The sequence below is a fragment of the Alligator sinensis genome, unplaced genomic scaffold (assembly GCF_000455745.1).
Source record: "Alligator sinensis unplaced genomic scaffold, ASM45574v1 scaffold264_1, whole genome shotgun sequence".
Lineage (NCBI taxonomy): Eukaryota > Metazoa > Chordata > Crocodylia > Alligatoridae > Alligator > Alligator sinensis.
The window spans coordinates 1,711,618-1,723,362 of record NW_005841831.1 but is presented as its reverse complement, the minus strand read 5'-3'; the positions used below and the strand labels follow the sequence as shown (position 1 = coordinate 1,723,362).

The 11,745-nt window shown below is 46.5% G+C and overlaps 1 protein-coding gene across 1 annotated transcript in view; it reads left to right on the top strand.

Annotated features, from left to right (window-relative positions):
• LOC112551815 (beta-microseminoprotein-like) overlaps positions 1–9,217 on the top strand; it is an 18,744-nt gene extending 9,527 nt beyond the window's left edge. The window contains exons 2-5 of the mRNA XM_025214977.1: positions 3,320–3,351; positions 6,319–6,418; positions 7,830–7,932; positions 8,902–9,217. Of these exons, the coding sequence (XP_025070762.1) occupies positions 3,320–3,351; positions 6,319–6,418; positions 7,830–7,932; positions 8,902–9,031 (365 nt within the window). The 3' untranslated portion in view covers positions 9,032–9,217. The remainder of the gene's footprint in view (positions 1–3,319; positions 3,352–6,318; positions 6,419–7,829; positions 7,933–8,901) is intronic.
• Positions 9,218–11,745: the final 2,528 nt, after the last annotated feature.

Sequence of the window (11,745 nt, the reverse complement as noted above, 5' to 3'; positions counted from 1 at the left end):
GTTACATATAGACCAATTTAAGTAATCAGAACTTCTTTAAACCTGTAACAGAACAGAAACTCAGTGCATGTAAACCAGTTTCAAAATGGCTGAAACTGGCTTAAGATAAATGTAATTGAAAGTAGTATCATGCATAAATGATTTGGGTCAAACCAGTTTATGAAACTTCTGTCCTAGACCCCATCCTGGTTCAAGTTAAATCTCGGTCCCCCAGCATCCCAGCATGCTTTCCAGCCCTGTGCTGTGCTGTGCTGTGCTGTGTTGTCTAGAGAGCAGGGCTGGCCCTGCCCCTCTGCTCCCTAGCTGGAGCAATGAGGGCTGGCTGACAAGGGGGTGGGGAGGGGGACCAAGCCTGGCTGGGGATGCATCCCAGTCTACAGGGGGGACTGTCCACCCCCCAACAAACCCTGCTGGGGTCTGGGACTAGAGAAAGGGGTTAAACACCTGTTCCTCCACTGAAACTTACTGCTGGTTGCAGCTGTGGCCTGCAAGTCCCAGAGGCACCTGGAAGAAAGAAGAGGAAGTGATGAGCAACCTGAAGAGTCCTGCTATTGTAATTCTGGCCTGCAAATCCCAGAGACCTCAGGGGCAGCAGGAAGAGGAAAAAGTGAACATACAGTCAGAGAATTGTGTTTTAGCGCCCCCCTGGCTTCTGGTCTGAGCCACTGCAGACTTGTGGTTGCAATTCCTGAATCTAAGGTAAATGTCTGTTCACTTCTGTTTCAATTTAATCTGTGCATTTTAAACTAACCTGCAAAGACTGAATTGATTCAGCCTCAGGCTTTTTGACTGTCTGTACATAGCCTCTGCATGAGGCAGGCTACAGGGGAGCAGTTGGCAATCAGGCCAGTCCCATGACCCTCTAGAGTGGGGGTTCCCAACTTTTTTGTGCTGAGGACCGGCAAACTGCGGACCGGAAGTGATCGTGGACCGGCAAGCCGCATACTGAAAGTGACTGCAGACTGGCAAGCCGTGGACCAGCAGTGACTGGCATACTGCGGGCAGGTAGCCAACCCTTTTTTATGAGTGCTGGATCACAAAGAGTTGGCTGCTGGTCTGCAGTATGCCAGTCACTTCCAGACCTCAGTTTGCTGGTCCATGGTTTCCTAGTCCATGGCCACTTCTGGTATGACAGCCAGCCCCCTGTGGACTGGCAGCCAACCCTTTGCAGCCCAACACTGGGCCATGGCCTGGTGGATGCAAACCCCTGCTCTACAGCTGAGGCTAGCAGTCTATGTGACTCAGCCAGAAGGCAGACCAGAGAGTCTTCTGCTGGCCAGGTAACATCTGGTGGAATGCGGATGGGACTGTGGGGGAGGTGGAGGTCCCAGCAGGCTCAGGGAGCAGGAGCTGGGGCAGGGGGTCCTGGAATGAGTGAGTGGCACTGGGAGGTCTGAGGACAGTGGAGAGCCCAGGTGGGACTGGACTACAGAACTTAAGCCTTAGAGTTCAAAAGGACTTTAACCCACACTTTTTGTTTCTTTCCCCTTTGTCCTATAATAAATCTGGCTTTTCTTGGTATGTTGCTTGAAAGGGAGAAGTTTGTTCATTCAGGAAACCCCAATTTAAATCTAGTGGTCCCAGGTTTCTGGGTTTGGGCTCAAGCTAATGCTAAATTTATTTGGGACCCCCCAAAACTTGAACTCAGCCCTTATTGATGATGACAATAGATGCAGGGAACAGAACAGCAGGGGCCAGCACTTTTGAGAGCCCCAAAGCAGCAGGGGGGCCAGCTGCAGCTGGACCTATGTCCTGGTGCAGGGGAGAGTTGCTGCCAAGAGGCAGTGAGTGAGGGGTGGGTAGGTGATGTGGGTTGGGAGTGAGGGGCATTGGCATGGCCAGAGGCAGAGCCAGTGATGTATTGAGGGTCTCCAGCGCCTGGGGGCCGATGCTTACATTTGCGCCCCCTCCCTCCATCGCAGAGCAGGGGTGGGGGTCCTGCAGTGGCTGATTGCTGACTGGGAGAGGGAGGGGAGGGGCAGGGCGGGGAGGGGCGGGAGGAACTGGAAACTGGAAGTGCTTCTCTGCGCCACTGCCACTGCTTCTGGTCCTGCGGCTGGCCTTTGCCCCCACCACAGCCCTGTACCCAGGGGCCATGGCCTCCTACTGCCCCCCTTGTCGGTACGCCACTGGGCAGAGCACCAGCACATCAGGGCTGCTCAGCACCACAAAGCAGCAGGGGGCACAGCCAGTTGGACCTTCATCCTGATGCAGTTGGTGAGCTGCTGCCTGGAGAGAGTGAATGGGGGGTAGGCAAGGGCTGTGGGTTGGGAGTGAGAGGCACAGGTCTATCAGGACTGCTCAGCACAACAAAGCAGCAGGGGCGGGGAGGTGGGGAGTGTGGAGACAGCTGTAGCTGGACCTGCATCTTGGTGAGCAAAGGGAGCAGAGAAAGCTCTGATTTTCCATGATAAAAAAACAAAATCAAACACCAAAATATATAGATATTTAGAATTTACTTTATTATAATGATTGAGTCACTGGTAGGCTTCCAAATTACTTGAAAATTGTAAATATATTAACAAAACATTGTGTTCAACTGACTCCTACATGTACAGTGGCATTTCATTTTAATTGCAGAAAAATACAGATTTTGAGTTTTTGTAATTGGAAAATTTTGGATTGTTTTTTTAATCAGAGAAAACCAGGATCCCTGCGGTCATGAGCCATGTAGACAATGCAAGCATGCAAACACACAGGCTTTGCAGTGTTTCAACTGCTGTACTTTACAGCTGGAGAATGAGAAATTACAGATCATTTAGAAACCAGGTGACATCATGAAGGTGATGCTGTTCACCCCAGCTCACCCATCCCTTGACAGCCCTTGGGTTCTCCCTGTGTTCCGGGGGGCAGAGCCCCCCCGGTCTCCTCACAGTACTGCTGCAGCTCCTTTCATCCTCAGCTGATAGAAATAGCTAAAGGAAAGGAATGGATCTGTTCATGCCCTTTTATATCCTTCTGGTCATTCTATCAGGCAATTCCCAAATCAAGCTCTTCTGGGATCATGCAGCCCTCCTAAGTGACATCACTGCAAAGTTGATCTCTACCCTGACAATCCTGCTCTTAACAAGGGGAACTAGCGAGTTGTATGGGATGCCTGCATTTCAGCTGAGGACCATCATCATATGCAAGGCTTCTCACTATGCTAGCACCCTTTGGAATTTCAGCCCAACACTGAGGTAATAAGAAAACAGAAGGAAAAGTGATGCACATTGAAAATGGATTTGGCAGCTTGGCACAGGTATATACGGAAAGTCTGTAAATTGTGTACAGAGATTCCTCAAGTTGCCAGGAACTTTTTTTATGGAACACCTGTGAGACAGAAGCAATGGAACAATATCTGCTTTCTGGGTATGTCTACACGTGCAATTAATATGACTGAATATACTCTGGCTCCATTTGAGCCGAATTGTAAACTAATTTTGATGTCACTGTTTACCATGAACGGTGTGCCCCTGGCGGCTGGGGGGGCCATGGCTGTGCCAGCGGGAGTGCAGTGGCGGAAGTGTAGCGGCAGTGAGCGGGGAGCTCCTGCAGATGCCTCCAGGCCTGTCGGCGGTGGCGCGGGGGGGTGGCGAGCACTGACCAGGGGTCAGCGACCCCCCGCAGGTGCTGCCGGCAGCAGTGGCAGCAGCGGGGGTGATCATGGACCACCTGCAGACGCTGCTGGCGACCGCCCGCTGGCACCACCAACAGTGTCAGTGGAGTCTTTTTGCAGGGGGTACACCACCACGTGCACCCCTGCTGTTTACACATGTGTTTAAGCAGTATAATTTACTTTGCCACTGGATACTACTTGCATCTGACGGGACTATCCCGCAGTGCAGTAGATTAGTCTACCATATCCTATTTGCCATGCACATGTAGATGGTGATGTTTTACTGTGCAGCTAATTAGTCTGCTCCACAGTAAAGCGTCTCATGTGGACACACATTCTATGCGCTAGTTGGGTTAGTCCCCAAGCTGGCCTGCTAACAGGACCCTCAAGGTATGAGTTTTCCTGCCCCTCCACACCAATCCTTCTTCATTTGGGACTCTTTGGAGCAGGATTTCATTGAGCCTACTCTGAATCTAAACTTCTGTTTAGTAACTGGTCATATTCTAGTGACATCTACATATGAAGATTCAGTCTGCAGCTCTTTGTATACGAGCTACTCTCATGTGGTCTGTTTGTTTAGGGACTTGGCTTTATAAAACACCTGTGCACACAGGGTATAAGAATTCACTGTAAAGCAAGCTGTCTTACAGAATAGGTGTACAGTGTGGAGGCAATACACTTACAGCAATGGTAAGTCTTTTTTCTTGTGTGACATATTTATTTCTATTTTAAATGTATGATATAATTGGATTATCCTATTAGATGCTTTCCAATGTCTATAGAATGGGTATCTTCCTAAATATGATCACTAGGGATGTTTGCTATGAAAGAGGTTACTGGCATTACCATTGTCTCATTTCCTGAGAATTTTTATTTAACACTGAAGGATTAAATTTGCTTTGTCCATAAACAGATTGTTGCAAATACAGTATTCATGTTCCATTGCTGGTTTCCAAAGTTTGCTTTCTTTTGTTTATGCTTTCTGCCCTGGAGACTGAATTCCTATCAATAATACTGAGCCCCAGTAAAAGTCTGGCCTTCTCTTTCTGCAGAACTGGAGAAATTTTAGAAGGCATGAACTAGAACTACTTAATTTTTTTCAAATGTAAAAATAGTGTTTTGTTGACACTTTGTAAGAGATTTTTAAATCTTTTTAGTTTTTTTTATCATAACTTTTTGGGAAGTATTTTCTTTATTTCAGTACTTAATTAATGAAAGCCTTGATAATGTTTTCTGTTAATTTTTCCCCTTCCAAATAACTCTAAAATGGGACTATCCTACAAATCCGAAAGTAATTTGAAACTTTTAGTGAATTTCTTATTCTTAAATCACAACTATTCATTCATCAGCCTTAACATACCCTGCTATTACAGCATTTAGCTTTGCCAAGCCACATGCGGTAATGATCCTCAACCAAGGTGCCACAGCATCCTGGGGTGCCTTGAGATCTTTTCAAAGGTGCTTCACGATGCCACACAATGTTAGTACTGTTAGGTGTGCAAACATAATTCACAAGATAAACCCAGAGATTTCAAATAGAAATCCATAGCTATGATCTTTCTGAGTTCCTTGCAACAGAAAAACTGCTCTATTTTCTGTAGGTAAAAAAATATGGCAAAACCTAGAGCTAGCATTTTCCAAGGGGTGCCTCAAGTCTCAAAAGGTTGAGAATCACTGATATAGAGGAACCATATTTTAAAAAAGTTTCACCACACCCTTACTCTTGTGCAGCAATTATTCTGAAACCCAGATAAATTAACTTACTATGGTTCAGTAGTTTTTTAATGCCAATGGTTCCTTTATAAGATGTTATGCTCTTTTAAATTTATTTGCATATTATTTAACTTACTTTAAAATTAAAAGGCAAAGTGCCCTCATTTCTTCTAAAGTAGCTGGGTTACCTTGTTAAAAATACCTTCCCAAATTCTCTGTGGTTCCATGGGGGTGGGAATTTCCAGTGAACAATGCCATGGATGTAGCATTGTGGGACTGGAAAAAAGGAGCACGTGATCAGTGTGATGAAACTTTTTTTTCTAATTATGATCAATTATTTGGGAAACCAATCCAACAAGGTGAAGACCTCTGGTACACACCATTACAGGTGTTAGAATCTAAGCCTGAACTCTGTCTTCATTTACAGCCATGAAACCCCACAAGTTACAGACGGCAGAGGGCAGAATTAAGCAGTCTCTTGGCAAGTGAAGGTTTTGTGAGTTAGGTGAAGGAAGATTGGTTTATAACAAATGGCTTGATGGCCTGATTCAATTTCACTATACCAGTAGCATAACAATGAAGGGAGGGAGAGAGGGGCCATGAAAAGAATGGCAGCTGTGCCACCACCGGGCCGGCAGCTGTGCCACCACCGGGCCAGCAGCAGCTCAGACACTGATGCTGCCCTGCGTGCAGCTGTGTCCCAGAGTGCTCAAGTACCCAGTTATGCCTCTGCTCTGTAACTACGTACTTAAATATCATGAGTCTGTGCATGGCAGAGGACGTCACAGCTGGGAGTCCATTTGGGATAATACCAAGTGTCACTTCTAATGGGACTATATATTTCTTTTTTTTTTAATTTCTTATTAAGGAAAATGGAAAGTCATACACTAATATTTTAATACTCTTTGGAACAGTTCCCTTTTTTTCAGTGCTAACAAAGATATTTTCTGACCATTTTAATTCAAATGCCATCTAAATTATGCTATGGGCCTGGTCTTCTCTTACAGAAGAGCTTCCTGGGTTTCCTCTTTGCCACTGGCATCTTGGTAATACTATGTGATACATATTGCTTTTTTCAAGCAAATGACCCAGCAATATCTACGGAAGGTAAGAATTTGTAAAAACTCTGAATTAGCCTCTATCAGCCGATTTCTAGTGGGCTTAGTCAAGATGGCTGTGAAAGAGAGAGCCACAGGGGTATATCAGAGAGGCCAGGTCACTATGCAGGTAAAATGGGAGGCAATAGATGTGAAGCAAGAAAACATAAGCATCAGCACAGTGGACAAGGGTCAAGTATGTAACACATACATGTTCACTGTCTATGTAGTGATGGTGTCCATGATAGCTAGACTCTGTCCTCTGTGTTTTATCTTCATGGCATCGTATTTAGAATCACTAAATGTTGATAGAGCTTATGGGTGCCTGTACATGAGCATGGAGGCTTCTGGAGTCTGCTGGAGTGTGGTAATTACTGTGCTCTAGCAGCCCCCGCGTCTCATGTATTAGCATCCCCATGCTTCAAAATGGTGGGGTGGGGGGGACTTGAACTCACTGAGCTTATCAAATGAGCTTTAGTTCAAGTACCCCTGATGCCATTTTGAACCGTGGGGATGCTGATACATAGGACTGTCTGGCGCTTTAATTAAGCAGCTCTAATTAAAGCACTCCCCCCTCTAAGTACATGTAAAAGTGCTCAATAAGATCAATTCTCTTCCATGGAAGAAGTCCAGCACTGTGGTTACAAATGGTTTGGAGGAGCTGGAATGCTGCTGCTGTCATTTTGCACACAGCTCCCATTGGATTGGATTGCAGATTTAAAGGCATTCCAAAGAATTGGAATCTAGCAATATTCTGGCTCACATTCATAGGAGATTTGTCATACAGGCATACAAAGTGAAGAGAAAACAAGGTTGTGTTCTCAAAAACAATAGTCAAGTTAAAAAAATTATACCACTGGCCACATGAGTGGAATTACCATAGCTTTACTACCATCTACACAAAGACTAATTGTAAGACTCACAGAAGAATAAGCCTGGAAGGGACCTTAGAAAGTCATCTTGTCCAACCCCTGCTCAAATCAGGAACTTCCCTGTCTAAACTATCCCAGACACACTTCTGTATGACAGACACTTAAACACTTTTACTAACTAAGTGTCCACAACCAGCCCAGGCAATCTGTTCTGGTGCTTAACCAGTTCCGTTGAATATTTAAACTAAATTTTCCCTTGTTACAGTTTAAGCCCCTTCCCTTTTGTCCTGTCCCCTGTGGAAATAGAGAACAGTTGATCAGCATCCTTCTTATAAACCACTTTTTTTGTATTTAAATTTTTTTGCTAAATCCCATCTCACTCTTCTCTTCCTTATACTAAATAATCCCAGTCCTTGCCACCTATGTCATGTTGTCTGCACCTCTAATGATTTTCATTGCTCTCCTTCAGACTCTAAAGACACTTTTAAATTGGTAGACATAAAGACTGAGGTTTATAAGTAGATCTTTGTTTATACCCTGTGTGTTCAGGTTGTGTTCGAGATGGAAAGATACACAAGTCTGGTACCAACTGGAGAACAGAGGATTGCCACAGATGTAACTGCAGCTGGCATGGATTAAGTTGTTGCTCCATGTAAGTTCAACAAACCTAGTAGGTAAAATGGGCAGTATGAAAACCACAGTAACACTCTTCCAATCTCCTTTAAACAGGCAAACTCCTAAGGCAGGGGTGGGCAATTATTTGGATCCCACCTTGGTCCCCCCGTCACAGTTGTTTACACTGTGTAATGGGGGCGGGAGAGGTGCGGGGGAAAACTGAGGAGATTCCAATTTATCCTAGCCAGGGTGCACAGGTGGGGTCTCCATTGAGATGGGCCTGGGACCCCCATGGGCAGGGCATGCATGGCTGGGTGGCTGGTATGGGGCTGCGGGTGGGTGGAGAGCAGTGTCTGGGAGTCAGTCAGGTGGTTGGGGCCAGGGTCAGGATTGCACGGCAGTGATAGCATGGGGCTAGGACCTGGGTCAGAGCTGCAATCCACTCTCTGATGTCTCTGTGATGGGTGCCAGTTCCACGGGGAACCACAGGGCATGGAAACGGGGCCTGCCACGGGGGGGAGTGGGGAGCAGATAACAGCTCTGCCTTGGGCCCCGTGCATGTTGGATGGGGCCAGGAGTCGGCAGTGGTGGCAGCAGTGGCAGGGTATGCACCTATTCCCAGGAGGCAGCAGGGGATGCTGGGAAGCTGAGCCCACGGCCCTGCTGCCCAGCCCTGCAGACTACAACTCCTGGTATGCCCGAGAGCTGTGTGTGTGTATAGGGTGGGCTATGCCAGGGAGCACCTCCATTCCCAGGGGTGGTGGGATAGGTTGCACATGCCATGGCCTGGGATACCCCCTGTGTCTGGGCTGGGCAGGGCCCAGAGACCTGCCATGGACTAGATGGAATTACTTGGTGGGCTGGATCTGGCCTACGAGCCATATTTTGCCCACCCCTGTCCTAAAATCACTGCTCCACCAAGAGATCCGTTCCTTGTCTTTGGGTCAGCTATATTTTCAGTCCTGCTAATATAACCTGATGTATGCCTTTTCTTTTCTAATGACAGTTTTATTGAACCAGGGGATTATGACAGAGAGACATGTGTGAGCATTTTTAACAAAAACACCTGTCGCTACACTGTGGTGGAGAAGGCCAACCCCTCAAAAACCTGTGAGATCTATTCTTGGGTGGGCTAACAGGCTACCTGCTCACATTTTTCTCTGCCTAGTGAGTCTCCTTCCCCTTCTAGAGACAATCAGCCATGGAAGAATCCCTTCTTCAGTCAGATTTACGGAGGAATTTTGAGCTTTGTTACTAGCATCTTATGACTAGTGCAGTCTGTTCTGAGAGGATGCACTGCACTGCTTGTGTGTGGTTTCTGCTGTTACCTTCCCTGTTTACAAAACGTTGAGCAAAATACACTTGTGGCATATGAGGCTGAAGTTTGTTCCTTGTTCCTAGTTCCTTATTCTGGGTTTCTGGTTCTTTTTTCAAAGATAAGCATTACACAATTTCAGGTTTAGTAATGAATTAGATATACTAAAGAGTTAGAATTTAATCAACAACTATATTTACCAATACAAATGTAAAATAATCATGCATCAAGTACATAACCTTAAATAAAGAGCTGAGATTAGGCTGGGATTATGGGGCAAAATCCTTTTCAAGTCATCCCAAAATATACATCTCCACCACCAGGAGACACCACTTCTGAATAAATCTGAGCAGGGCACTGCCCAACCGGAAGCTCAGTTTTCATGTGCTAGCCTGTCAACTGACAGCCCCCCAGACCTGTGTGCAAGGTACATTGCCCCAAATAAAGAGCAGAGTTTGGGCTGGGATTATGGGGCAAAACCCACTTCAGGTCACCACAAACCACAGGTCTGCGCCACTGGAAGACTCTCCTGAAGAAGCCTGGGCAGAGCACTGTCCGACCGGAAACTCAGTTTTGCGTTCCAGCCTGCCTACTGACAGTCCCTGGGGCCTGTGTGCTATGTACATTGCCATGAAGAAGATGAGTTTGGGCTGGGATTATTGGGCAAAATTCTGTTTTGGTCACCCCAAAACACACATCCCTGCCACTGGGGGACTCCCCTGAACAAGCCTGGGCAGGCCCCTGCCCAACCCGAAGCTTGGTTTTCTAGTGCCATCCTGCCAATTGAATGACTCCCCAGGCTTGTGTGCTACGTGCATTGTGCCGAAAAAGGAACTGAATTTGGCCTGGGATTATCAGGGGCTGAAATCCTTTTCACATCACCCCAAAACACACACCAACACTACCTGGATACTCTCCTGAAGAAGTTGGGGAGGCCCCTGCCTGATGCAAAGCTTGTTTTTTGTGTGCCAGCCTTTCAACCAATAGCCCTTGGGGCTGTGTGCTATTTACATAATACTGAAAAAAAAGATGATTTTCAGCTGGTATTACAGGTGAAAATCTTTCCTGGGTCACCCCAAAATGTGTCCCCACCAGCAAGAGACTCTCCTGAAGAAGGCTGGGCAAGGCACTGCCTGACCTAAAGCTCAGCTTTTGCGTGCCAGTCTGCCAACTGACAACCCCCCCTACATTCCTATCAATAAGGAGCTGATTTTGGGTTGGGATTATGGGGCAAAATCCTTTTCAGGTCACCTCAAAACACACCTCGCTACCACCTGGGGACTCTCCTGAAGAAGACTGGGCAGGTTCTTGCTTGGCCTGATGCTTGGTTTTTGAGAGGTAGCCTGCCACCACCTACCCCTCAAGGCCTATTTGCTAAGTACATTGTGCTGAGTAAAGAGTTTATTTTGGGCTGGGATTATGAGGCAAAACCCACTTTGGGTCACCTCAAACCACACATTTTCCTAACCAGGGAACTCTCCCGAATAAGTCTGGGCAGGATGCTGCCCAACCTGAAGCTTGGTTTTCTCATGTAAGTCAGCTACCTGATAGCCCCATGGGCTTGTGTGCTATGTAAACTGCACCAAATAAGGGCTGAGGTTAGACTGGGATTTCCAGACAAAATCCTTTTTGGGTCACCCAACACCACACCTCTCCACCACTGGGGGACTCTCTCTCAGAAATCTTTTCAGGCCCCATTTGATCTTTGCCTGTTCCACCAGAGGTTTCTATACATTACATTAAGTAAATTGGTAGTATAAGAGTTAGGTTGAAGCCATGAAGACATTAAGTAAGTTCAAATAAAACTATATACATATCTAGCTCTGTATCAAATTACCAAACCATGCCTTCTCAAATGCCAGTTGCTGGCTGTTCAGAAACAGTAGTACCCTATTCCCTTGCCTCCAAAATGCATTTCTTGTATCCTGTATTTAGGCCTTTTGCATATCAGTAGAGAGAATGTTGCTAGTTAAAACATGTCATCAGTCCTGTGTTGATTGATTCAACAGAGAACATCAGATATATTTCCAAATGTATCAGAGGTTGCTAAAACAAAGGTTTTCTCATTGCAGGTACGAAGTGGTTAGGGTAAAGTAATATACTGGCAAACATTTTGTATGTTTCCACAAACTTGGTGAGACAGAGCTGGTGTTACTATGATGGAATGTGAGAATTACAAAAGGCAGGCTGTGGAGATGACCGGTGACTGAAGAAGAGTTCTCCGAAGTTCTTTGAAAGGAAAGCATACCAAACCATCTTGTTGCTCTACAAATGCCTCAGAAACAATAAGGGGATCAGCAAGGACATGCACAGATAGTTAAATACATACTGTCGCAGAGCACCCCAGTGCTCTGCTCCTAGAGGGGAGAAACTGCCAGGGAGAGAGAGCGAGCCCTGGCAGGTCATAACGAACCCAGCTGAGTGTTGCCAGGGTAACGAGCCCAGCTGCAGGTCGCCGGGGCAACTAAGGGGAGCCAGCTGCCTGTAGGAGGCAGGGCCTGGCCCTTATAAAGCCCAGGGCTGAGACCAGGCTGG